Source organism: Crocuta crocuta, unplaced genomic scaffold, assembly GCF_008692635.1.
Source record: "Crocuta crocuta isolate KB4526 unplaced genomic scaffold, BGI_CrCroc_1.0 scaffold7, whole genome shotgun sequence".
Taxonomy (NCBI): domain Eukaryota; kingdom Metazoa; phylum Chordata; class Mammalia; order Carnivora; family Hyaenidae; genus Crocuta; species Crocuta crocuta.
Window position 1 is genome coordinate 2704923 of NW_027531904.1, and position 26941 is coordinate 2731863.

The 26941-nt window shown below is 46.5% G+C and overlaps 1 protein-coding gene across 1 annotated transcript in view; it reads left to right on the top strand.

Annotated features, from left to right (window-relative positions):
• AKAP13 (A-kinase anchoring protein 13) overlaps positions 1-26941 on the top strand; it is a 236886-nt gene that overhangs the window by 191102 nt on the left and 18843 nt on the right. The window contains exons 20-26 of the mRNA XM_077774252.1: positions 265-439; positions 14898-14965; positions 17100-17166; positions 21115-21250; positions 22605-22717; positions 23303-23455; positions 24066-24316. Of these exons, the coding sequence (XP_077630378.1) occupies positions 265-439; positions 14898-14965; positions 17100-17166; positions 21115-21250; positions 22605-22717; positions 23303-23455; positions 24066-24316 (963 nt within the window). The remainder of the gene's footprint in view (positions 1-264; positions 440-14897; positions 14966-17099; positions 17167-21114; positions 21251-22604; positions 22718-23302; positions 23456-24065; positions 24317-26941) is intronic.

The window sequence follows — 26941 nt, forward strand, 5'->3', positions numbered from 1 at the left end:
GGTCCTGGGACGTTGTGTCCATCAGTCTGAACAGTCGCTGAGCCAAGCCGCTGACAGAACTGCTTAGTCCGCCTGGTCTTCCCGGAGCGCGTCCGATGTAGCTCAAACGCTCACAACTTACAAAGACCGTCTCCCAGGACCGCGCTCCTGACTTGCATCCCAGACACTCCCCACCACGCACCATTGACCACGTGCCATCTGGGTGCCCGGGTGAAGGGAAGGCCTTCTGGCGTTCAACTGACTCTTGGCTCTTTTCTTTGTCAGGAAAAGGAAAAAGAGAAAGAGAAAATCAAGGAGAAGGAGAAAGATTTGAAGGAGAAGGACAAGGACAAGAAGACTATCAATGGGCACACTTTCAGTTCCATTCCTGTAGTGGGCCCCATCAGCTGCAGCCAGTGCATGAAGCCGTTCACCAGCAAGGACGCCTACACTTGTGCAGGTACGCGACACGCCCCTTCCGGTGAGCACAGCTCTGGGCTTGCCCCAGGCTTCCCGTCCATGCACCCTGGATCCCTTCCCCGTGTGTGTGGACAAGTCGGCCAGTCGTGGCTTCCTTTAAACGTCAGTCAGGTCATCAACTCTAGAGAACATAGAGCCTGTACGTTTTTGCAGTCCCAGTTTCTTATACACCGTTCTGTTGTCCCAGAAGTCCGTGTCGGCCTCGAAACAGCCTCGTGGCTTCCCCCTCAGAAGCTACACAGCAGTCCCTTGTCAAGCCGTATGTGCTCATTTTTTATTCTGGTACTTTGGCGTGTGCGTCGACCATTTACCAACATGGTGACTCCCAAGGGAAGGTACTTTCGCAGGCAGAGATGTCCCATATTGACCTGTCGCTGACCTGATCAGAACCGCCTTAAAGCCACGTCTGTTGACCGAGTGTGGTCTCTAGTTTTGATAAGATAATCCATGGCAGAGGGTGGCTAACTTTTTGTCCAGGCCCACTGGCAAGTATCTTAGACTCCATGGGCGGCAGGGCCCCGCACAACTACTGGACTGTGCTGCTGTGCAAAAGCAGCCCTGGACGGTGCAGAAACCAGTGAGCATGGCTGTGTTCCGGCAGAGCTCCATTTACAGACAGGGACACTGAATTTCATGTCATTTTTATGTGTCATAGAGTATTGGCCTTCATCTCAACCATTTAAAAATGTGAAAACCTTCTGTAGTGTAGGGGCCACACAAAGGTGGGCTACAAGTTGGATCTGGCAGAGACCCTGATCTTCGGCACTGTATTGTTGTTAGATGGATAGAAAGTAATAATATTTGCAGCACGTACACCAAAGCAAATTAGTGAGGCTGCTTGTGGCCAGAAGGGACCATTCTGGAGATGCAGTCACCCCAGGCCCAGCCCAGTCCCCCAGAAGGCAGGCAGTGATTAGCACCGTGGTACACCTGTAATGGATTCAGACAAAATAGTGACTAATTTAGACACCAAGAAACACTTCTCCGACTCTGATGTTCACGACGTTTCTTGTTTTCAGTCATTTCTGTGGAATACCCCAAGGGATGTGTTACCCAGATAATTATGACATTTGAAATTTTTCAAAGCTCATTTGAGCAGATTCAGGGCTACTTGCTTTGTTGAAGAGAAAGAGTGGAGTTGGGCCAGCAGACAGCCCAACAGCACTCGCCACCATGGGCCCACAGCCCAGCTCATCTGTGCCGCAGCTGTCGTGGCTTTCTGAATGACTGGCTGGACATTCATGTTCTTGGAAGAGGGCTTGTGTCCATATATTATATCCCAAATGTCTGCAGCCCTATTGGTTGTACTGTCCTGCTTCTAAAACACCACCACCACCTCATGGGAGGAGCTCTTCTCGAAATCTTTATGCGTTCCTTGTGGGCGGATCCCACCCACGCCTAGGTCTTCCTCCTCCATGCATGACTCACTGGGAAGCTGAGAGTCTCAGCATTAGTGGTTTTATGTGACCTCTAGGAAACGAGGGGCTCCCACGGTCCCCCGCCCTGCTTGTTCATTGTGGGGCCCGGGTTCTGTGAGGGCCCTTCCCCAGGACGTCAGCTGAACGTCCTTAGTTTCTTCTTAGCCACTTGACCCAGTCAGCTCCTTGGTACTGGGATAACTTGGTTACCCAGGGCAGTAGTCACCAAGCACTTTTTAGCATGTTCGTGCATCATTACAACGTTTTTAGCCTACTCGCACAGGATGTGTGTATGTGTTTGTGTGTGTATGTATATGTGCGTGTGTGTTGTGTACACACTAGCTTGTTTATTTTGAGAGAAGGTCCCAAGAGCCTGTTTTGAGAGAGAAAGTCCCAAGCAGACTCTGCTGTCAGCACAGAGCCTGACACAGGGCTCAGTCTCATGCACGATGAGATCATGACCTGAGCTGATATCAGGAGTCAGATGCTTGATCAACTGTGCCAGCCAGGAGCCCCCAGTTTGTATATGTTTAGTGCAGAAATCACACACTTGTCCTATACTGCACTTCTAAAGAGCCCATTCTAGGAATAAGAGAAGTCATATTTGACATTTTCTTGTATGCTGTTAGGTATTCGTTCTATTAATAATACTGTCTGAGGTCAGTGGGTTCTGTGTAGGAATTTTTTAAGTCCCTTTTTCATCTTATTTTAGTTGGAACTAAATAGAATGTATCAGCCCACCACACTGAGCCCCTGTGAGTTCCCACTCATCGCAGGTGCTGGAAGTGAGCAGATGAGCCGGGCGCCTCTGTTACTCGTCCCCAGCTCCTCTCAAGTGCTCTTGCCTCCAGGGCCCTCCAGTGTATCCAAGCCCAGCACGGAGGGTGAGTGAGGCACCGCTGCATCAGTGCTTATTAACTCAAGTTCTCTTTTAAGTTGGCACAAGCGAGAGCTGTAAAGTCCCCCCGCCCCCCCACCGCGTGCCCCGAAGACCCATTCTGTGTATCCCTCCTGCCAAGTACCTGCTCCCCGTTTTTAGGAGCGCTGGTCTCAGAGAAAGCCAGGACGACCTCATGTTTCTTGATCGACAATATGAAATTGATATTCAAAGAACTTCATCGGTGAAGCAGACTGAACACCTGCTTTCTGCTATAAAACAAAAATGTTCTGTGAACTATATTAAAAAAAAAAAAAAAAAAAATCCATCACCAAACCTGCAGAAAGGAAAATCCCTGACGAAACTCCTAATCAGAGCAATGAAGAGCTTCTGCCTCAACTGGGGACAGGGTAGGTGGCCTGTCAGTGGGGAGCCACTGAGACCCCAAGTAAAACCTGGAGCTTTGAAGACTATGTCCATACTGAAGGACCCAGAGAAACCCCACCCACTGGCCCTTCACAAGCAGCAAGGAAACGTGCCTTTGCCCAGGGCTCTGAGTGAGAATTCTGAATTATAGATGAATCTGGGGTCCAAATTCACACCATCCGTACCTCAAAATAAGAGATTTTCCACAAGTGGTTTTATGAAATCCTGATTGGCGAATGATAAAACACCAAGGAAGCTCAGCAGAAACAAATACAGAACCGAACCATAGGGCCACCAAGAAAACAGCTTCCCATGGGAAGGAAAAAGAGTCTCATAAAGCCGGAGCCGAGCTTACGATAACACAGATAGCACGTGCGGGAGGGAGCCACCACGAAGAAGTTAGCAAGTGCGTGGACAGGGGAAGATGATGAGAATTATTAAAAAGTTGAAACAAATAAGATTTCTAATGCAGGAACAGAACAGAGCAACTAAGGCGTAGATGTGAAAAACAACTGAATAAAATTTCAGAAATGAAAATAACCCTGGAAGGATCTTCATGGAGATTTTTCAGGTATTTCAGCATCAGGAGTGGGATGCTCTGGTTTCTGTTTGTTTATAAAGGAGGAAAACGACTTCCACTCTGTCACCTGCTGCAGTGAAGGGAGGGCGGAGTAAATATTCTAGAAACACTTCCGACTTCAGGCTGAATTTATTCTTTACATTTAACTATTAGTAATTATGCACTTGGGTTCCTTATCTTAAGTGAAATTCTTCAACAAAGACCGGCTACCTGAACTCTGCAAAGCACAGCGTTTGGTTTTATGATTCCTTCAGAAGCCGCCCGTCAACAAATATTTATTGAGCAGCAGTGCATGCCCAGCACCTTCTATTTTTTCCATTGAATATACTTGACATGTAACCCTGTGGAAATTGAAGGCATGCAAACATGAATTTGATACATTTATGTATCGTAACATGATTGCCACTGTTTCAATATTTACCACCTCTGTTACATTACTTAATATCCGTCCTTTCTAGCAGTTGGCATGCGGAGAGCCACCTCTCTCAAGATGCTTAAGAGTTCTCAAAGTATAATAACCTTGGGTACCTACCCACTGAAGCATGATTCGTTATGGGGGAGACTGTAAAGGCACCCAATATCTGTCAGTAAAATGTGATCGGTTCATCAGATGGAATTTGGAGCTGGCACTAAAAAGAATAGACCCAAGACTCAGCCAATTCTTTCTGTAGAGGAATTGGCGGAAAGCGTGTGAGGCTTCACAGGTCTTTCTTGTGGCCGCTCAGCTCCGGCCATGGAGCAGCCCTAAATGGTGAACGTGGCCATGTTCCCGTGAGACTCTTGCCCACCAGGTGGATGGTTTGCCGGCCACTGGGGTAGCTCTGCAGACACAAACCGGTCTCCAAGACTCTTGATAAGTTGAAAAGGCAAGAAGTAGAACTGGATGTATGATCGAATTTGCAGAAGACCAGTGAACACTAATCGTTGATGTGAAAATGCAAGAATATTTAGAAGGATATACCCCAAGCCGTTAACCATTTAAAGAAAGAGACTAGGACAGGAGAGACTGAGGGAGACTTCAGGTTTTATTTTATATTCTTTTTTGAATTTTTAAACAACTGTACTTACATCATTTGTGTGAGCAGAACCAAAATGCAGACCTTGGATCACTGATAATCTTCAAGGTTTTTCTGCTTGTCACCTGGTCTCTGATGAAGGAGCTAAGTGTGTTGATAGTTGATTCAAGAGCTTAATAGACAAAGAGCAAAACGATTACCAGAAAGCAGTCCGCAGAACAGAAAACCTAAGAGTTCCTCTTTCACCGCTACTGGCAGCACCAGCTTGAAGAAGCAGCGGTGCAGCCGATGCTGGACTCTCAGTCCTGAAGCGTGAGGTGACATATTATCAGAAGATCTAGGAACAAAGAGATGGAAAATCTTTTTGGAAGACCCAAAGAGTCTTATTCATTGTGCTGTAGGGAACAGTAAGAACCACTGGTTTATGGTCATAGTAGATATTCTGGTAGGTGGGTGGCTTCCGCCGTGACTGGTTCTGAACATGTTCAATTTAAGTTCAGATCGGAGGGGGTTGTCTAGTTTATACTCAGTATACGTTTTGTCTTCTACTGCCATTGATTTTTGTGTATATGTTCTTTCTAGGTTAAAACATCTGACCTTTATCCTCCTTGGCTATATTAATTCTTAGCCGCTGTTAGAATATGATGACTCAGAGTTAAACATGCGGCTGGCATAGGAGTGATTTTCAGATAACAGAAATGTCTGCTGTAACGTATGAGAGTGCGCCTCTTTCGACCACAGGCATCCTACACCCATTTTTTGTTTTCTTGATACTTTTCCTGTTAGACATGAATAGAATTTGTCTTTTGCTGGACTCTCTCCATGAGGAAGCATAGCTCGTTCTTCCTGGACTGTTGAGCCATTCACACTGTTGGTAGAGTGTGTGCTAGAATTTCACCTGGAGAGTGGGATCTGGGACACTTCTGGAAACCTCTGTGGCCCGAGGATACCAGAGCAACCCATGAGGAATCCCTTGTGTGGGTGCTGGTCCTGATGAGGAAAAACTAAGTGTAGGAGGAGACTCGTGGACTTAACTTATCAGCCACAAGTCTGTGTAGTAATTAAATACTTTAACAGATAGGGTACTGCTTTTCAGGATTTTTTTGTGGACCTGTTTTGGAAATTCTGCAGATTTTTGAATATATGCATATATACGTATATAAAGATACATATAGATAGATTAATATAGATATCTATATCTATGTCTGTATCTATATGTATATCTTAAACTAATTTTAAACCTGCACTAAAAATCCACATGCTAGGGACACCTGGGTGACTCAGTCAGTTAAGCTTCCAACTTCAGCTCAGGTCATGATCTCATGGTTTGTGAGTTTGAGCCCCGCCTCCAGTTCTGTGATAATAGTGCAGAGCCTGCTTGGGATTCTTTCTCTCTCTCTCTCTTTCTCTCTCTCTCTCTCTCTCTCTCTCTCTGTGCCTTCCCCCACTTGTGCCTTTTCTCTCTCTCTCTCTCTCTCTCTCTCTCTCTCTCTGTGCCTTCCCCCACTTGTGCCTTTTCTCTCTCTCTCTCAAAATAAATTAATTAAGAAAACCAATGCTCAGAAGTATAACCAGATTTAAACATCAGCATACTAACTTGAGCTGTCAGTGTGCCTGTTTACGTTTTCCTTCTGTCTTTAACTAACTGGAGAATGTAATGTGATCACAAAGAAAGCCATTTTTTAAGTTAATATTTGAACCTACTTACCTATATGAATGAAGATATCCTCTATATTATGTACACAAAACTAAATACAGGAGTAAATTAGATGCCAAAGTAGTTAATGATGTGAATTGTAAACGTCCTCGGCACCTCTGATTTCTGACTTGGGGATCTGTTAAAGCAGCTTCTTTGTTTTCACTTAATGACTTTAAAAGTGAATGTTGGGATTGTAACTCAATCTATCCTAAATATTTTACATTTTTGAGGTCACATAATATGACAGTATTTCACTTAAGATTTTTTAAAGTAGAAAACCGGTAAAATACCAGATTGACTACTAGTTTTATGCTAACATTGTTTGTAATGGGATGGGACTTTTCTGGACCGAACGTCTTTGGTTTAACTTGTAAACTTTAGTATTAAGTCACCTGAGGAGTCTGTTTCTTCTGGAAACAAAGTATTTCATGGAGTCCAGTGTGTCATCACTAGAATCTTCTCTGTTTGGAGGGTCTGTCTAGTAGAGGAAACATCAGAAGCCCTCAGCCAGTGGTTCTTTAATTTATGGCGATTGCTTGATCAAAGTTTAAATGGGAAGAATCAGACATAGAAAGGGGCAGTTTGATAGTTTCCCTCATCCTCACCTGAGCTTCAAAAATACATGTGTAATTTGCATACCAACCCTCCTTAGAAACTTCAGAGCTCCGCACCCGGCTCTGGGGGAGCGTGGAAGTAGGCTCGGCGTTTGGTGGTGGCATTAAGGTTTGTGTAGAACAGTCTGCAGCCTGCCACTTAATTAAAAAAAAAAAAAAAAATGAGGGGGGAAGGAGCAATATGTAGTCATTTTCCCAAGGGAGCAAAAGTAATTGGCTGATTCTGTCCAGCTTCCAGAAGAACAGAGTCTGCAGTGAACCTTCATGTGTGTGAAGTACCATCTGTTATCTCAGCAGGAAGTAGAAAATATGAGTAATTTGGGAACCCGGAATCCTCCTTCCCTTTTCTCCATCCCCTCCCGGGCTCAGGATCTTCCCAGGAGCCTCAGGAAACATAGCATTAGCTTTCCTTTTCGGTCTGACATAACCCTTCTTGCTGACCCTGGAGCCTCACCCCCACTTGCCTGCTTAGTCAACTCAGTGTCGTCGTTCCGAAAGGTCAGCCACATTGCCCATCGTGATGAGGGATGATGGTGGCTGGTACTGATGCGCCCAGTCTTCCGGATGCCATAATCCCTTTAACATACCTCTGCATGTGTATACTAAACAGTTCAACAGGACAGAACATTTAAAAAATTATCACCCGCTTTTGACTCCACGGAAGTACATCCAGACCAGCCTGCAGTACAGTCTAACTCTGGGTGAAAGCGTGAGTCCCTTTTCTGTGGACCTGCATGGAAATGGCCCTGATCACAGACACCAGAAACAGCAAGGAACAAAGCCTCCGTATAGTTCTTTGCAGTCTGCTGGTGGCGGGGAAAGAAGACAGACTGTGAAAGCAAGGACTTCAAGCCTCCTGCCAGGACTGCTTTCAAGTAATTTTCGTCTAAGAGAAACCTGGCAGGTCTTTCTTTCTCAGCCAAAATTCGCCTCTCGTTTTAGGATTAGGTAACTGATGGGGAAAGGAAAGAGTGTCTTTCCCATTCTTACTTCTTCGGCTCTGCAAAGCTCCCCTGGAATCATCAGCTGTTCTTTCCAACTGCCACAAATACTTTGGTCTTTGGAACGTGTGGTGGAGTCCTTCCGAGTAAGGAATTCATTATGTTTGGGTTTTGGATCTTGTCAGTGATTCTGTTTTATTTGCTTTAAACAGATGTAAGATGATCTTGAGATTATTGTTGATTTATTTTCTGTTGTGTTAGCAGCTTCTGAGTACTTTTGCGGTAGGTTGTTTCTCTTGATAAAAAAAAAAAAATAAACAAGTAGATCAGCTGGAATTGAAGTAGGAAACATGAGAGTTCAGAATGCATGTGACGGTCCGATTTTTGCTTTGGATTTTATCCAGGAAGGCAGCTCTCTAGATGCTGTTTCCTGGCATGGAGAGTTCATTGCTTGTATGACAAAGTAAAATAAATTTATTGTTTAGCGGGAAAGGAAGGTAAAAAGAAGAGCCTAAATAGTGAAGTCAGTACTTATCCAAGCCCTTGAATTCTGTTCCATTTTTGTTTACCGTGTTCTTCTGAAAACTGCTGTTATGTGAGCAGGTCAGCTGAGATGATGTGGCTCTTTTTTGTGGCTTTCCCTTTATTCTGTACATCAGCTCTGTGGTTCTTACACCAGCTACGAAGAACATTTTACATGCCTTGTAGCTAATAAGTTCCGATCAGTCCGGACCACGGAGTTTCACACTCCTCAAAGATTTGAAACAAAGAAGTTGCAGAAGGCACTTTGGAGCTCTTGTTTCTACGTTGGCTCAAACCTAAATGGCTCTGTTGCTGCTGCTGCTGCTGCTTTTGTTTTCATTGGTGCTTGTTTTGTTTTAGTTTTCTTGGTTAGGGTTGAAATGATAGGAAGAAGTTACACATTTCTGTCCTTAAAGGTGACCCTTCAGCCTGCTTCTTGAGAAGGATCTGAGAATTCTCCCCCAGATCCGTGTCTGCTGGGCAGGACTCCTACCTATCGTGTTCCCTGAGGATGATCAGTAGACTCAAGGGTGGGAAGTACCCTCACCTCAGAGTTCAGCTTAGGAAGGAGAATCCTTTAGCGGTGCCTGGATGGCTCAGTCACCTAAATGTCCAACTTTGGCTCAGTTCATGATCTCGCAGTTTTTGGGTTCGAGCCCTGTATCAGGCTCTGTGCTGACAGCTCAGAGCCTGGAACCTGCTTCAGATTCTGTATCTCCCTTTCTCTCTGCCCCTACCCAGCTCACAGTCTGTCTCTCTCTGTATCTCAAGAATAAAGAAACATTTTTAAAAAAAATTTTTTTAAAAAAAAGAAGGTGAATCCTTCCTGTCATAGCTTTCTTGTGCCCGTACCATTCTGTGATTTCTGTTCCATTTGACATGGCCATTGCTCTTATCCTTCTTTAAAGCTTTTCTCAAGCTGGTCTCTCTGACAGGTAGTTTTTTGTTTTTCTGCTGAAAGAGAAACGACGTATAGTATAGAACATTTCACCACAGACCATTGGTGGTTGGTGGCAGAGGTTAAAAAAGATAGATAATATTTCCCAGTTCTGTGGGTTTTCCTTCATACTCTTTTGTTTGATGCCTCCTGGTAAGTGAAAAAAAAATTTTTTTTGTTGTTGAAGCCTGGGCGGTTTCCATTTCAGTTCAGAGGAATCTAATTAGGAATCTGTTCTCCTAAACCACTGTGCTGAAACCTTTTTTTGAATAACTTTGAAAAATGAAAGCATATTGCTTACTGCTATTAGGAAATCTTTTTTTAAAATAAATAACTAAAAGGCCAAATAATTCTTTGATCTCCCTAACAACATGCTATGGTTTGTGGCAAAGAGCTTGACACTATTAGATTTGCCTTCGACTCTTATGTTCTTGGTAATTGTCTGTGTTCCAAAACAGAGAGTAAGGTTTTAACCTCTGTTAAATGTCAGTGGGCCAGAGCTCCTAAATCACCCCCGCATGGCACAAAACGGGCTGTGAACTGAGTCCAGGACAACTTGGTAACAAGCTGAGTGTTTTTCAAGTGGGAACTTGAGTGTGTTAGGCAGACATCCCTGCACAAATTACTGATCACTGAGCCTCGCGACCCTGTTACAGAGCACAGTAAAATTTCAGCTGGGGTATGGGTTTGGGGGCCTGTCTCAGCTAACTAAGAAAGTGGGGGGAATGTTGTTGGCTTAGACATACATTCTATTATCGCTGCTCTTACGGTTCATCAGTTGGAGTTGTCTTTTAAATCTCAAAACACTGGCCTGAGAAGTTGAATGTTGCTGAAGTCTGTTGAAAAGTGGTGGCACCACCCCCTCAAAATTTGCCTTTGCTTTATTCTTTCAGGGGAGGGAGCTTATCAGGGAGAGAGGAAACAGGCAGGATGCACTTTGGAAACAAGCTGTGGCCCAGGATGCGGACTGGTCACTTGTAGATCAGAATTAGCAGCAAGTTCTCAGGCAAATCCCACCTCCTCTGTTGCCCAGAGATGCCAGAAACCTTACAGATTTTCATTAAAGCAAAGAAGAAAATGCAGTTTTGTAACTGGAATGGAAAACAGTAAAAGCTGATTGAAAATTGTTTTTAATTTAGCACAAACAACTGTGAATGACTTTCTTTAAAGGATCAGAAAATGTTTTCAAGGAAACTCAAGGAACTTTGAAGGGTATTAAAATGTGTTAACACTAGGTTTTTATTCTTTATTTTATTTTTCTTATTAATGTTCATTTTTGAAAGAGAGAAGGAAAGAGAAAGAGGGAGATAATGGGGGAGGGGGGTGCAGAGAGAGGGAGACACAGAATCCGAAGCAAGCTCCAGGCTCTGAGCTGTCAGAACAGAGTCCGATACAGGGCTCAAACTCACAAACTATGAGATCGTGACCTGAGCTGAAGTCAGACACTTAAATGACTGAGCCACCCAGGCACCCCTGGTTTTGGTTTTTTAAATACTAGCACAAAGTCGTACCTCGATAATGTTAACAATACCAGTGGACTCACCACTCAAATGAAAAAGTAACATTTTGTTGTATTGCTTTAGATTATTTTTGATTTGTGAAGAAATAAACCGTGAAAGTCAATTTCCTCTCCCCCTTTTTTCCCCTGCCTAATCTGGTGTCTTTTCCTCCCTCCCAACGGACAAGCACTATCATGAATTCAGTGTATATGTAGTCTGTATTTTATCATTTTATCTTCTATGTCAACAACATTTTATTCTTTTTAGTTTACATAAATGGTCCCATACAGTATATCTCATTCTGTAATTTGCTTTATTCTCCTTAACATTAGATCTGGAGGACCCAGAATACTAAAAACAGATTTAATCTAGATCGCTGACTCATAACTCTTATATGGTGTTCTATTTTATGAATCTATCAAATCTGTCCCTAAGTTATTTGGGTTGTTTTGATTTCTCTCTAAGCAGGGCTACAAGGGACATCCCTATGGTTCTGTATGTATCACCAGGCTGTCCACCAGGAAGAGAATTTCTAACTTATAAAGCAGGCACAGTGTCAACTAGATGTTGCCAACTGACTCTTCCAAAATGGAGGTGCCGGTTTCCAGATACCTGGGCAGACACTGAGAGTTCCCACATTGGCATCTCCCACCTAGAATTGACAGGCTTTTATTTGATCCAACCTGATTGGGTATGAAACGGCATTTCTCTGTTGGTTTAGTTTGCATTTCTCTGATTTCTGGAGCAATCAGGCCCCATTTTGTGTTGTAAATTGTCAGTCTGTACAGCGTTTCCTTCTTTGTCTTCTTGTTCTGCTACTGAGTCTTCAACACTTTGAAGATACTGTCATTGTGTGTGGCGATACATTTAGTTGTCTTTCAAAATGTGTGGTTTTCCTGGTAACATGGATTGTTAGTTTTCCTCATATGCTAATCCCTGCCCGTTTGCTTTTGTTTAAGAAGAATGGAGTGAAGGAAAAGCTCTCCTACACAGGTCTGGTTGGGGCAGGAGGCATGGGATTGAAGAAGAGGTGTGTGAAACACTTCAGCTGAGCAGGGTTTTGTGAGAGACTGGGGAACGATGGCCAGGGGAGCTCTGAAGCCTTTGCATAGAAGAGCTGGAAGGCCCTGGAACTGCGTGCTCCGCGGCCTCTGCGAGCCAGGTGCCCTGATTGAGGCTGGCGTGCAGGTAGGCGAACACACCGGTCTCCCTGGGAAAGGACTGCGGGACTTGACCTCCACTGCTGTGCTGCCCTTCTTGCTGTGGGCCAGCAGCTGGGGATAGGAGTATAGAAATTGTAAAACACAGAGTGAGACCCCCTCAGAGAGCTTTCCATCGGTGGAAGAGTGTGCCCAGGACAGTACCGTGATGGAGGCGAGCACGGAGTACCCCGAGTGCACACATGGGGAGTCTCTCCTTCCCTGGGGAGTCAGCGAGGACTTCGTAGACCTGAGTCCTGCCAGCCCAGTCGGGGGAGGGGACGCAGCGCAAAGCACCATTTTCCATTCAGGGCTCATGGGCGTGGGCAAACATGGTGAGGGGCTGGACAGCCAGGCAGTGCACGGCGACGGGCCCCGGCAAATCCAGACACACGGGCTTGGTCCTAAAGGGGACGGGGAGCCATTGAAGAGTTTTTAGAAGGTGAGAGGCAAAGATACTTAAATACAAACCAATAAAGACATATGGTCCAGCCTACCTGTTGCCTCTTTGGCCCTTCCTGGAACACCATTGGCTAGAGAGGTGTAAAGTCTTCACCCAAGCTTCCCTGGGGTCTAGATCCTGGGATAGGAGTTGCACTGCATGATGGGAAGAAGGGCATAGCCCCACTGGCATCTCAGGAGTTAGGTGGATTTCTGTTTGTGATTCTGCTTTTTCTCTCAGTGGTAGAACGGCAACTTCTTTATCAAAATTGGTTCTTATTTTCAAGTCTCAGAGAACTGGACAAATTAACAAGGGCCTGTGGTTTCCGGTTCTTTAGTGAAACATCCTCAAAGTGTTTTCTTTTGCTGATTAGAATGAGTCATTCCCCAGGGGTCTCTTTCTGCGGCGGCCTCCTTATGCCCAGAACGGGATGTTACTGAGAAATTCCAGCCTTCCCGTTCAGGGGTCCATAACCTCTGTCTCGCTGCCGACTTCTGGGGCAGCTTTGCGACTTAAAAGGAGATGGTCACACACCAGGAGCATGGTATGCAGGTCATCATCCCCTTGCAGTCTGCCCCTGGGGAAGGAACACAGTAGAGACAAGAATACAGTTTTCACGGAGTTGAAACCTTCTTAGTTGTTCCTCTTGTTGACGCCTACGCCTATGTGAGTCTTCCCCAAGCCTCACCTCCTGCTGCCATCATGTCTTCCGGTTTGTTAACATCAGAAATGTGACCAGATAGTGAATGTCCCATGGGGCGGAGCTGGTAGAGGTGGTCGTTAGTGGTAATTCAGGTAACATAGAAGTTGAAATGTCAGACTGTCCTGTGGGATTTACTTTGAAAAATGATCCCCTTCAAGAGATGTAACCTGAAGAGTCTTATGGAATAACAGACTGAAGGAACTTGGGGGGAAATGTGGACCTTCCTTTGATTTGTTAGATGGGGAAACTGAGGCCCTGAGATCAGACTAATGAGCAGAGCCACGACCTGAATCAAATCTGGCTTTAAAGCTGTTCTTCCTGTGCCCCTCTTACTGTTAATAAGGGGGTATTTCACATTCTGTAATCAGCATTGTATCAGGGCGCTTGGTGTTTAAATAAAAGAGGCCTAGTAGGTTCTGAAGCAGACATTTGAATCAGGGCCATGAGCCAGCCACTGTGGTGGAGAGATGTAAAGCTTCCGCAGCGGATGAGGGTCTCTGCCCGAGAGGAGCCCCCGTGGAGGAGAAAACCACAAGCGCCTCATGGTGCACTGTGGCTGCTGGCATCATGGAAGAGACCCCTGAACCAGGCGGGTGCAGCGCTGAGGAAAGGCCTGTGGGAAGAGGCTGCTGGGGCCTGGGGTTCCGGCGGCCTGCATCCTTGGGCCCTGTCCTCCCCGGCATCGGTCCACTGTCCCCAGACCCGCACGTCTGCAACAGGAAAGCATCTCGGCCCGCAGTGAGTGGGTTCACACGGGCAGGGCCTGTGCTTCCTGAGTCGGCCCGTAAAGCATTGTCTGGTGAGCGGTGTCTGGTTGCTCTTCTCAGGGAGCCATCCCCTGGACAGGCTCTCGTCACAGGGTGTCCCCGCAGATGGCCCTCCTGGCAGAGCTCTGTTTCATGACCTCATAGCAGTAAGAGCTGACCTGCTCAGGCACAGAGGACTTGGGTTTTTACATCAGAGGCTTTGGAGCCAAGGGGGCTGAGGTTCGCGTCCTTGGCGGATATGGACTCTGCCCTGTCTTTCCAGAAGGCTTCTCCCACCTGCTCCTGACTCGGGCATGGCTTCCCAGGGGTGGTTCTGATGACCTTTCTTCTGCGTTGCCAGACTCGGGCTGGGTCGTGCAAAGCTCGGGGTATTAACATCCCAAGGAAGGGCGTGAACAGGGGGACTCTCAGATTCACACTCTGCCTTTGACACAGCCGTACGGATTCCCCAGCTCCGGGCAAGGGGCTCTGCTGGCCTATTTCTTTGTGCCTTAGGCTCTACGTGCCGACGGCAGATGCTTTTGCTTTTCATTTTGGTACCCTCTGCACTTCCTGCCTGAGCGGCTCCAGACTTCTAGTTTCCGTTAATCAGAAATCACATCTGCTGTCATTTCTCCCCCTCAACATGACATCACATGCCTGCCTTCTGGAAGGTGACCGAAGTCTGTAGTTTCAGTTAGGGCCAGATCCTGACATGTGAGTGACTTCCCCTGGAGTCCCCGGGCTGCTGTGGCCGCAGCAAGTCAGGATCGGAGATCTGTCTGCTCGAAGTGACCTTGGGCTCTGCTTGTTTTTCAGGTTGCAGTGCTTTCGTCCACAAAGGCTGCAGGGAGAGTCTGGCCTCCTGTGCGAAGGTCAAGATGAAGGTAAGACATTTCTGGCCAGACTGGTCCTTGGGGTCAGGAGAGGCCAGGTTGTGGTTTTTGTTTATTGTAATCACTTGATACCTACACTGAGACCAGAATAACCAAACTATAGTTTTTCTCTAAAGTGACTAAGTCTCTTCTTCATTAACGTGCTCAAGAATCTGCGGTTTCAGAACTCCATGTTAAATACACATTTCTCCATGATACGAATGTCTCTGTGTTGTTGTTACAGTGGTTTTCTTCTGAACCGTGGGTTCAGGCCTGCCCCGACGGTCACACACCTGGCTTCCTCCTGGGTGCCATTCAGGGGCCCTGACCTCATGGGGAGCTGGGAGGATGAGGGTGGTTAGGGTTTGGCGCAGCCTGCCTGGCAGCACTTGAGTCCACAGGGCACAACGTGGTTGGCTCTGGGCACACGATGCAAGGATAGGGAGTGCCGGGCGTGTGGTAGCACCTGCTCTAGGAATGCGCACTGAACAATGACGGGTGCTGCTCGTCAGGTGGCCCTTGAGAGTGGGTGTCGGGCATACCCCCTAGTACCCTCTGGTTTCTGGCATTCCGGTCACCCATAAATAAATGTCCTTTTCTTCCCTGTCCGAAGGGCGCCCTCCAGCTGCCGTCTATGTGGACGCTCAGGGTGCCACCCCAGTCACCAGACGCTTATCTAGTGCGGTGGCCTCACCCTTGAGTGCGTGTCTGTCCCGCTCAGGGGCTTCTTATAAGACCACTTATTGCGCCCACTCCCAGAGCTGCATGTTCTGGGGCGGGGCCAGGAATTCGTATTTCCGACAAGTCCCCAGATGGTGCGGCTACTGCTAGTCTGAGCTAGTGTAAAAATTATAGACTTCGGAACCCCAGGTCTTATCAGCCCATGGACATAAATTTGGCACTTGAAATAATTTGGGGGGGGGTTATTTAATGCAATATATTAAAAATCGCATTTCATCTCAATTTGGATTGCTGATTTCTCCTTAAAGAATTGGAAGATCTCACAACCCTGGATATTTCCTCTTTCCCGGAATTCCCGATTTTCACCTTGCTCATTTTCCTTTGCTCCAAAGTACTTACCACCTTCTCAGTGTCTGCGTTTACCAGCTGGTATTACTTACTACGCTGATTTTACATGGTCTGCGCCCCTCCCCCACCCCTGCGACTAGAATGTAAGCACCAGACTTGCTGAACAGTCTGAAGTCAGGAACGTTTGATGTGTTGATCGATCCTAAGCATCTAGAATGGTATCTGGCGTCTGGGTCCCTAAATGCTGGGGACGTGGATGGGAAGTGTTAGTCCCCTGGGGCCAGAGTGGCTGCCGCGTCCTCCATGGGATTCCCTCTCCTCCCACCTTGTCCCTGTCATTTGCTGCCTGCCTGACCCCCACAGGCATGGAGTTTGTGACCTCTGACCAGACTTAATGCTATTGGGAATGTACTAGGTTCTGATGATGGAGATGTAGCATGTCCCCTAGAAGGGAACACAGCCTAAAAGGAGGGAGTTCTAATTTTAATTTGGAAACAACCTGTTTCCACTAATGACTTACCTCAGGATAATTGGTGCAGTCTGTAAGTTCTCACACAAAGCGGTTCTGTCAGATGCTACAGCAAAAGCCTCAACTAAAATGAGTACTGCACCTGCCACTTAGTTAGCACCTTATTAATGCTTATCCTTGGAGGCATAGAAAAAGGCACGGACGCTGCTCCTAGGGAACCAGCATTCTTATAGGGAAGATGGCGAGCAGGCGGTGGCCACAAAGGAGGGAACATCCCCGTGGAGGCCTGTGCAGGATTCTCAGGGCTGCCAGCCACCGCCAGTCTCCTTGGGAGAGGAGGAGAAAGCAGGTGATGGTGGCTTCACCGAGGAGGTGGTTGAGGAGCTGGTTCTCGCGTGCTCTTGAGTAGCAGAATGCCCCGTGGTGAAGGCCCAAGGGCGTCTGGGCAGGAGAAGCAGCCTTTGTGGGGCCACGGCGCTCGCTGGGTTCAGAAGAGAGCCCAGTGGGGTGACTGGCGGGACGCTGTGGACCGTGGGCCAGGACCCAGGCCGGCGCTCCCCCTGCCCTGGGCTTCTTGAAGTCTGACAGAAGAGAAGCTGTGGACACAGCCTTCGTCTTCTTAATTATTTCCTTTTCCTTTTCTTCCAGCAGCCCAAGGGGAGCATGCAGGCACATGACACGTCTTCGCTGCCCACAGTCATCATGAGAAGCAAGCGTAAGTAACTCCGCCCTCCTCTCTCCCAGCCCTTTTTCACTCTCTGGTTCAGGACTTAAACGTACTTTTGTAACATTCATTTGTTCCTCTCAATCAAGATTTGAGTATTTGTTTTGTGTTAAGTCAGAGAAGGCCGCAGGTTCATTGACCAGAAGCTTAATGTTCTGCCATCGGCTATCTTAGAAGGCTCTAGAAGGGTGTGTGTGTTCGCTTAAAAGGCAGCCCTGTGTCCATGTTTAAGCAGGTGACCCCGTGCATCTTGAAATTCCTCTTCCGAGGGCTGACACTTACACTTGTGTTTCAGGCCTCACAGTTGCACGAAGAAAATGAGATCTTGCTGATCGAGCTTCTCAGTATATAAACTGCAAAGTTCAGTAAATCGTTCTCTTTTTTCCCACGGACTTGAGGTGGTACAGAAAACTGCGCGAATGACTGTTCCATCTCTGTCATGCTGTCTTCACCAGCATGTGCACGGCTCCACCTGGGTTTTACTTCATGTTCTCCCTCTTCGCCCTCCGCTCCCTCATTCCATTCCCTCCTCAGCACCTGCTGTAGTTATTTAACACACGTCCTTCCAGCCACTCCGTGGATACATGTCTGTCTGTCTCTGGAAATGTCTCTTACTGGTCTGTGTGTTGGATTTATGTTAGACAGGACTTACGGCTTATTCATCCTTTCTTTCCCATCTGTCACCTTGAGGTCTGTGTGTTATTAAGTAGAAACTGCCTCAGACTGCTGCACGTGTTCTTTCACAGACCTGCCCCNCCCAGAGCAGGACTCTCAGTCCTTTACAGCTACCACCACAAGTGACGCAGTTCTGAGTGTCGCCTTAATCGGCCCCACGGACACCTGTTGGGACTTTCCGCAGGCAGTGTTTTTCAAAGTGTAGTTCCTGGATCCGCAAGAAGGGAGTTGCTGGTCCCCACCCAGCCCTACTGCCTGGGAAATTCCAGGGCTGGAGCCCCGCGATCGGTGCTCTCGTGGGTCCTCCGGTGAGGCTGGTGCACACTCTGGCCTGAGAACCCCTGCCGCACGCCTGGTTGCTCTGAATTCCTCCAGGAGACGGTGAATTCCCTTTAGGGAGACGAAGGCTATAGGAGAAGATTCACCAGACTGACCCCCCACTCCCGTCAGTGACCCAGCCCATTCCAGCACCTTTTCCCAGCCTGATCTTCCTTAACTTTTTTTCCGGGACATGATCCCTCGCTTCAGAAATCTGTTTGCTTTCACATCAGATAAAATAACATCTTGTTTTTAAAAAGTGTACCTGTCATAGGCCAGGTTGTGTGTTACCTCCGACCCCACAAGTATTCTTATTGCTGTGTCACCCCCACTGATGTGTGTGACGTAAGAATGCGGATAGTGGAGTCGAGTCGTATGGGTCGGAGCCCAGTGCTGCCACTTAATAGCCTTGTGACCTTGGACATGTACTCCATCCCACCCCGTATGTCATTGAAACGGATGACGGCGGTTTCAGCCTATAAAGTACCTAATGGTAGGCCTCCTTCAGTGTTAGCTTTGTCTCCTGTCACCATCGCTGCAAAGAAGGAAACTGAGGCTCAGAGATAGTAAGTCACTTACCTGAGTGGAAATTATAATTTTCACCACGCCCACCCATGCTGTCCTTTAAAAACAAAGTTGTTCTTGGGGTGCCTGTCTGGCTCAGCCAGTGCAAGTCTTGATTTCAGGGTTGTTAAGTTTGAGCCCCATATTGGGTGTAGAGGTCACATACAAAACTTTTTTTTTTTTTTTTTTTAAAACAAAGTTGTTCTTCCTCACTTTTAGGGTTCTGCATAGTGTGACCTCACTCAGCTTCTTCAGCCCTTTCTACTGATTGTTTATATACATCTTCTTCCTTTCTCTTCTACTGGTTCCCTCCTTTTCACATTCCTCCTACATGATTCCCACTGCTTCCTTCACCCAGCTCTCCCCGTCAGCGTCCGCCCCCCCCTTCCAGCCCGGCCACATCCCTCCCCCCTTCACCAACCGGTGTTTGTTCCTCCATCAGATTTTATCTGCTTGCCGATGTCCCTCCAGCTGCGCCGAGGCTGTGCCCCGGCTCTGGAACACTTGGGCGTACCCCCTTCTCTGTTGGGGCACGGCCCACATCTCCATCCTTGTGTGCTTCCTGCAGGAAGGGTCTGGTGTGTGCAAGTGTAGCATGTTTCTGGTGTTTTATTATATCACCTTCTTCTAAATAGAATTTGAATTGGAAATTAATGGTTTTATTGATTTTGATTAAGTCAAAAACATCCTGAAATACCGTGAAGTCATAACAGCTGCCCCAGCACAGTTTCCTCCAGCTCTTTACACTCCTGGGGACACAGATAACGCAGCTCGCGTCTGGGGCAGGAGCCCAGTTACCAGGGAGAAATCACTTGTTAACCCAAACGCTGCTGTGTCCACTTGAGCGTAGTGAGAGCTCTGGCTTCCCCTCTGGTCACGTGCAGGAGGGATGTGCAGGATGAGAAGGGCCTAGCTGTGCCATGTTAAACATAGGTTGCATTTTACCCTGCTGTAAATGAAAGGGATTGGTCAAAATCTGTTTTCTCAAAAGGGGTGCCAAAGAATCACTTGGGGAGCTCGTAAAGCATGTGAACCCCCAGGTGCCAGCCCCGAGGGCAGACAGGCAGGGAGTTTGCACGTCTGACGAGCACCCCAGAGCTGCAGGCGAGGCACCCCCAAAGGACCCTGGCCACCCAGCTCTGTGGTTCCCTGTATCTTGAAAATTCTTTCAATTTTATTTTATGTTCCTTTGAATTATTCTATGTTCCTTTGAATTGAATTCAATTTTGTTTGAATTTATTTTCCTTTGAATTACTTTCTCTGTTTAAATGCACTGTTACCACACAATTCTTTACCCCTATTGCCTGACCTCCGTCCCATGCACATGTAACCACTCTTCTTAGTTTTATGTATTTATCTTCTTCAGCTTCTTTATTAAAATAAAGCAAAGACCAATTTGGGTTATTAATTTTTCTTTATTTAATAATTTTAATGTTTTAAACTTTTTTTTTAACATTTATTCTTTTTTTTTTTTTTTAATTTTTTTTTTTTAATTTTTTTTTTTATTTCTAGGAGAGAGAGAGAGACAGCGTGAGCAGGGGAGGGTCAGAGAGAGAGGGAGTCACAGACTGAAACAGGCTCCGGGCTCTGAGCTGGCAGTCAGCACTGAGCCCGACGCGGGGCTCGAACCCACGAACCGCGAGATCATGACCTAAGCGAAAGTCGGACGCTTAACCGACTAAGCCACCCAGGCGCCCCTAACATTTATTCATTTTTGAGAGACCAAAACAGAGTGCGAGTGAGGGAGGAACAGAAAGAGAGGGAGGCACAGAATCTGAAGTAGGCTCCAGGCTCTGAGCTGCCAGACAGAGCCCAATGTGGGGCTTGAACCCATGAACCATGAGATCATGACCTGAGCTGATGTCGGACACTTAACCGACTGAGCCACCCAGGTGCCCCAATTTTTCTTTTTTTTTTTGTTTTTTTCAAACATAAGAGTCTTTTGTAACTGTTTTACGCCTTGATTTTTCCCCCATTGCGGTATTATCTTGAAGCTCTATATTGGCTCATGGAGATGCCATCATATTCCAGTATATGATGTGCCATCTTTTATAATTGATCTTGGTACTCATTTTTGTCTTTTCTGGTATTTTGCTTTTATCACTAGTGTTGCATTGAATAACTTTGGACATATGTCATTTCAAGCATCACACATGTCTCTTGCAGAGTGAGGTGCCCTGAAATAGAATTAGGATCGAGGGGTATAGGCATTTGCAGTTTCACTAGGTATTGCCCAACTATCCTCATAGTTTCTGTGTGCATTTACACTCCAGCGCAGATCTGTTCTGGAGACGTTGGCTTCTATTTGGCATTCGTCAGAGGAGGCCGTCCTGGTGAGCTGAGAAACGTGTGCTTCAGTCTGTGCCCTCCCTTCCTTCACAGCCTCCCAGCCCAAGGAGCGCCCCCGATCCGCAGTCCTCCTGGTGGATGAGAGCACTGCCATTCCCATGTTTGCCAGTAGACGGTCCCAGCAGAGTGTCTCGCTCTCCAAAAGTGTCTCCATACAGAACATTGCTGGGTAAGTGGGGGTTAAACATAGCACGGTTGACATCTAGGGGACAAGAGCGTAGTAATCCTATCATTTGACAAAAAGATTCTCATTAGGAAAAAGTAGTGTGAAACAATGACTTGGTGCACAACCCAGTATACGGACGAAGAGGGTGGGGATGACATTTTGATGCGGCGTCCTGACCGCCATCTTGTAATAAGGGTCACCTGTCAGCCCGGTCGTCTGATGCTTTGTACACGGTCGGCCTCCCTTTTAAGGAACCCAGGTTGTCAAGGGATGGTTTTTAGATCAAAATAAAAAGTGGAAATGGAGGCGGGGGGGGTATGACTTCTTACTGAATTTTCTCTTGTAACCACTTAAATTTTCACATATTACACTTTTCTCTTGGTCAGATGAACTTGATGTTTTTGCTTCTCTTTAAATCTCTTTTCTGTCCTTGCATCTTGACTCTTAAGTCAGTTCCATGGGACTGAATAATGGGCCAGTTATGACTGTTAGGTCCCCACTCACTCTTTTGCAGTAAGTTCCTTTTGTGGTCCCTGCAAAGGTTGCTATGGCCTCCGACCATGCAGGCCCCGGTCGTCGCTGGGTTAGCGCAGGACTGATGATTATGTTATTGGCTGCTTCGGATGATAAGACTCCTGCTTTCCCATCAAGTAAAGAAATAATCTCAAACGTAGGACTCAGAACATCTCTTGCATCTCTCTTAACCTAGGCTAGAGCAAAATTCTTAACTACAGGATGCAAATCTTCTTTTGTTTCTGTTTCCTAAACTCTGCTGGCTAGTGTTTCCATGTTAAAAAAGCATGTTTCAAGTGTTTTTATTTTGTTTTGTTTTTATAGCATTGTTCGTCAAAGGCCTTCCTTTCAGAGTTGTTACCGCATCAAAATGTATTTGCATTATGAGTTTAAAAAGTTATTCTTTAAGTAAAATGTAAACCTTTAAATGACTCTGGCATCCTTTTGTGTCCTACCACAATCATTTAGTCCAAAGAACACAGTTTATTAGAAGTGCTTGGTCTGTGATTATTTAAGGAACAGGGATAAAAAGGGTAGTGGTTATACAATGAGTTTCAGGTGGAGAAATTTCTTATGTAATGTATATAGAGTTTAAGGGAAGAGCGTTCTCCCTGCTACCTCTTGTTTAAAAAAAAAAAAAATCAAAGGCTCAGAAGTTCAAGTTTGCAATGATGTTAAGTGCTTCTGACCTTTATGAATAGTGTTGCATGTGGCTGGGTACCCGACATAAGTAATTTGTCTTTGCCCCAGCTGTCACTGTAGAGTCGTTCAGGTACTCCTTTAAGAAGGCAGACCATGGCTTATGAAAATGTGTTTGACAGTGTGTGCTGCTTTTTGTCCCCAGCGTTGGCAATGATGAGAACATATCAAATACCTGGAAGTTCCTGTCTCATTCGACGGACTCACTAAATAAAATCAGCAAGGTCAACGAGTCAACAGAATCACTTACCGATGAGGGTAAGAGGACATTGTGGCCTGTGTCTCACGCATCTGTGGGGACCGTGTGCTGCTCCCTGAATATAAGTGTTAATGGAATAATAGTTACCTGCCTCTTCCTTGCATGCTTTATAATAAATTGATATTCAGATGTATCCAGTTGTTAGATAGTTGCCCATTTGAGGGAGGGATGTCATTGATTTAATGTGGTCATACTCTAGTATCAAGACTTTTTCTTCCTCCAGACTTTCATCAACTAACTTTCGGTCAGTTGTAGATCTCTTGGCAGGTTATAAGCCTACTCTCTTAAACAAGTGAAGTTACCAGGTCCCTTCCAGTTCCTGCCTCACGTGGGAATCGTGTCTCAGTCACATTTGATACATGGGATATTTATCACACTTAGCCAGAATCTTGAATGTAGAGGGTCTCAGTCCCAGACAGAAAATGATTCCTTTCTAGCCCTGGACTATGCGTTGTGTGAATACCCTCTGTGTTAATGCAGGGCTTGTGTCTTACAAAGTTACCACCCCAGGGAGGCCCAGCTTTCTAGAGCTTTCTAGAGCTCCCAGATCCAAGATTCTGATACTGATCTTTTGATACTTTGAGGAGTAGGTACAGACATGAATGAAGGACAGCTGATGGGCGACTTTGAGATGGAATCCAGACAGCTGGAAGCCGAGTCCTGGAGTCAAATAGTGGACAGCAAGTTTCTGAAACAGCAAAAGAAAGATGTGGTCAAACGGCAAGAAGTGATTTACGGTGAGACTCGCCATTCACTCTGCTAATACTTGGTTCACCTTGTGCAGCACTGTTTAGCCGGTGACCCACTGGACTGTGGGAAGCCAGTTCTCAAGTACTTAGCATGTCAGAGTCATTCTTTAAAAACGTTGGGGTCTAGAGACAGGGTCTTACTTCTGTCCTTCTCTTTCTCTTTAAAATTATTTCCTTTAATTTTATTGAACATTTTGTTTAACACGAATGCTTATTTGTGCAGCGGCCCTAGACAGAGATCTTTTGTGACAATTCAGTGTGAATCCTTAGCTACCCTAGAAACCATAAGCCACGAGTATTCTAGAAAATGGGACCCCGCAATTATGAAAGGCTTTGAATCCAAGAGAGACCACTTGGGAAAGCACCCTTGCAGAGTGATGGAGCCCAGTATGCTGGCGGAAGAGTGTTGGGCCATGTAAAGTATGGGGGAGTAAGAGGGAAACCCTTTACGGGCAAGATAGCTGTTGACCCAGTTTTAAGTGGCAGTTGGGCTCTAAGTAGCCGTCAGACTAAAGTGGCTTCTGAAAGCAGCAGCTGACCTTTGAAGGAGAACCCTTTAAAAGACTGTTCCTGACCGTCACACTCTGTCCTCCCTCAGAGCTGATGCAAACGGAGTTGCACCACGTCCGCACGCTCAAGATCATGAGCGACGTGTACAGCCGGGGCATGATGACAGAGCTGCTCTTCGAGCAGCAGACAGTGGAGAAGCTCTTCCCCTGCTTGGACGAGCTGATCAGTATCCACAGCCAGTTCTTCCAGAGGATCCTGGAGCGGAAGAAGGACTCGCTGGTGGATAAAAGTGAGAGGAACTTTCTCATCAAGAGGATGGGGGATGTGCTTGTAAATCAGGTGAGCCACGGGAAGGGTCTTTCCACACAGTGGGGGGAAAAGCGAACCTTTGGTGTTCAGGAGGCTTCTATTTACATTCTGGCTGTACCTGCTACCTTTGTAAGCTCAGGCAAATTGTTCTGTCTCCCTGAGCCGCAGTTTCCTGTTCCATAAACGAGGACCTATATTCTCTCCTGATGCTGGTTTTTTGTTTTTTGTTTTTTTTTAATTAAATGTATCCATGGGCTCCTGGGTGGCTCATTTGGTTAAGCATCGGACTTCGGCTCAGGTCACGATCTCACAGTTTCTGAGTTTGAGTCCCACATTGGGCTCTGTGCTGACAGCTCAGAGCCTGGAGCCTGCTTTGGATTTTGTGTCTCCCTCTCTCTGCCCCTCACCCGCTCACACTCTGTCTCTCTCTCAAAAATAAACAAACATTAAAAAAGAAAAAAATGTAAACATTAAAAAAATGAGAATTAAGTGTATACGTGAAGTCCGAAGGATATGTGGTAGGTACTCAGTTAAAGCCGTGTTGCCTCCTCAGTATCCATACCATCATCAGAAACAGTGTAGTTTACGAAATCAAAAGCCATTTGTTGAAAGTCTCAACTTCTCCTGTGCCTGAAATCAAAAAGAACTCCTTTAGGGGTCGCCTGGGTGGCCCAGGTGGTTGAGTGTCTTGACTTCAGCTCAGGTCACGATCTCATGAGTTCGAGCCTCTCTCTGCCTCTTCCTCGTTCGTTTCTCCTTCAGACATAAATAAGCATTAAAAAAACAAAACCAAAAAAAAAAAAAAAATACTCCTTTATCTGAAAACCACCTGAATGAAAAACTTTCTGTAGAAGAGTTCATAAAATAGACCTTGCTGATATTTTCATCAGAGTGTGGTATGGTTTCCATCCTGCTCCAAAAAAACAGTTGGGCCAGAAAGTTATTTTGATACTTTGAGATATGTTTGTCATGGATCACTTTTAAGGTTTCTTTTTAAAACACTGAAGGGGGGGGGAGGGGGGCGGAGCTGTTGCTAGTTTGACCTTCGCAGGCAAAAGGGCACAGGACCTTGCTCTTCTTGGCCAGCAGGTCTGTGCCCCAGTGTAGACGCAGAGGCATCACTGCTGGGACATGGACCTGGGCATTGGAAGGTGTCCTTTCCTTATATTCTTGCGCCAGAGCCCTTGCTCGCCAGTTCGGCGGTGCGTTCACTCATTCGTTTCTCGTGTATTCACGGGGCATCTGCTCGGCACCAGGTGCAGCCACAGAGGCAGATTCAGCTTAGACCCCTGCCTCGGGGGACCCAGTTCTCAGGTGAAAATGGGCTCGGTGCAGAGCAGACACACGCGCAGCATGGTACGTGCTGTGACGCGCTATCTGCGGAGTGCGAGCGGCCAGCTCTGCCAGTGAGGGCCTGTCTTCCCCAACATCCCCTTCCACCAGTCTCCACATCTTTTAATTCTCTGCCCTCAGACCCACACAGGTACCTCACCCAACCTTGACTTGTGCTGTCCGCAGCTCATTGTATTGAGCACGTCTTCCAGTAGGATCTGTGGCACCCCCCTCCCCCCAGCATCCACTTGTGTGTTCTATGCGCCGGTTGTAGAATCACCGTTTCAGGGTTCGTGACTTCGAGCCCCGCGTCGGGCTCTGTGCTGACAGCTCAGAGCCTGGAGCATGCTTCAGATTCTGCCCCTCCCCCATTCTCTCTCTCTCTCTCTCTCTCTCTGTCTCATAAATAAACATTAAAAAAATTGAGAATCACCCTTTCAGACCACTTGTATCACGGTAGGAGCAGACCCCCTAAAATCTCTCTGCCTCAGCTCCCCTTCTGTAAAGGGAAGAGGAAAAGCCAGCTTCCCTGAACCTTTTTTCAAGTTTTTGGATAAGAATCCATTTGTGTTGCCTTCACGGATTTTTACTGCAGTTGGAAATCGATGCTTAGTGTGCATCGTGGGGACCACACACACAAACATGGGTTTACCCCAGAGTGAACATACTTTCCAATGAGCTGGTGAGATCGCACACACTTGGGACGGATTAAAGGGCCATGAGAATGGTTAGGCCTGCGGGCCTGAGGTAGCTGAGATAAGCAGGTCCCTGGGTGATACTAGCTGCTCCTGATGGCCTTCTGAATCATCACCTTGAAATTTTTAAGACTCTCACAGAGAACATCTAGTGGGTCCCCTTGTTTTACTATTGTGTTTATGACAAACAGAAAGTAGAACACATGGTGCATTACTTATGTGCATGCTACATAGACATTTCTGTGGTTGTTTTTAACATTTTTTATATTTATTTTTGAGAGACGGTGACAGAGCATGAGCAGGGGAGGGGCAGAGAGAAGGGGACACAGAATCCAAAGCAGGCTCCAGGCTCCGAGCTGTCAGCACAGAGCCCGACGCGGGGCTCAAACTTCTCAACTGTGAGATCATGACCTGAGCCAAAGTCGGACGCTCAACTGACTGAGCCACCCAGGCGCCCTTGTTTTTTTTAAATATATATAATGGCTTTATTGAAATAAATCCATATGCCATTTAATGCCCCCTTTTAACGTGTACAGTTCAGTGGGTTTTCATGTATTAATGGAGTTGTACATCCATCACCACACTGAGTTTTAGAACATTTTTCTGAACCCCACCCCCCACCCCCCCC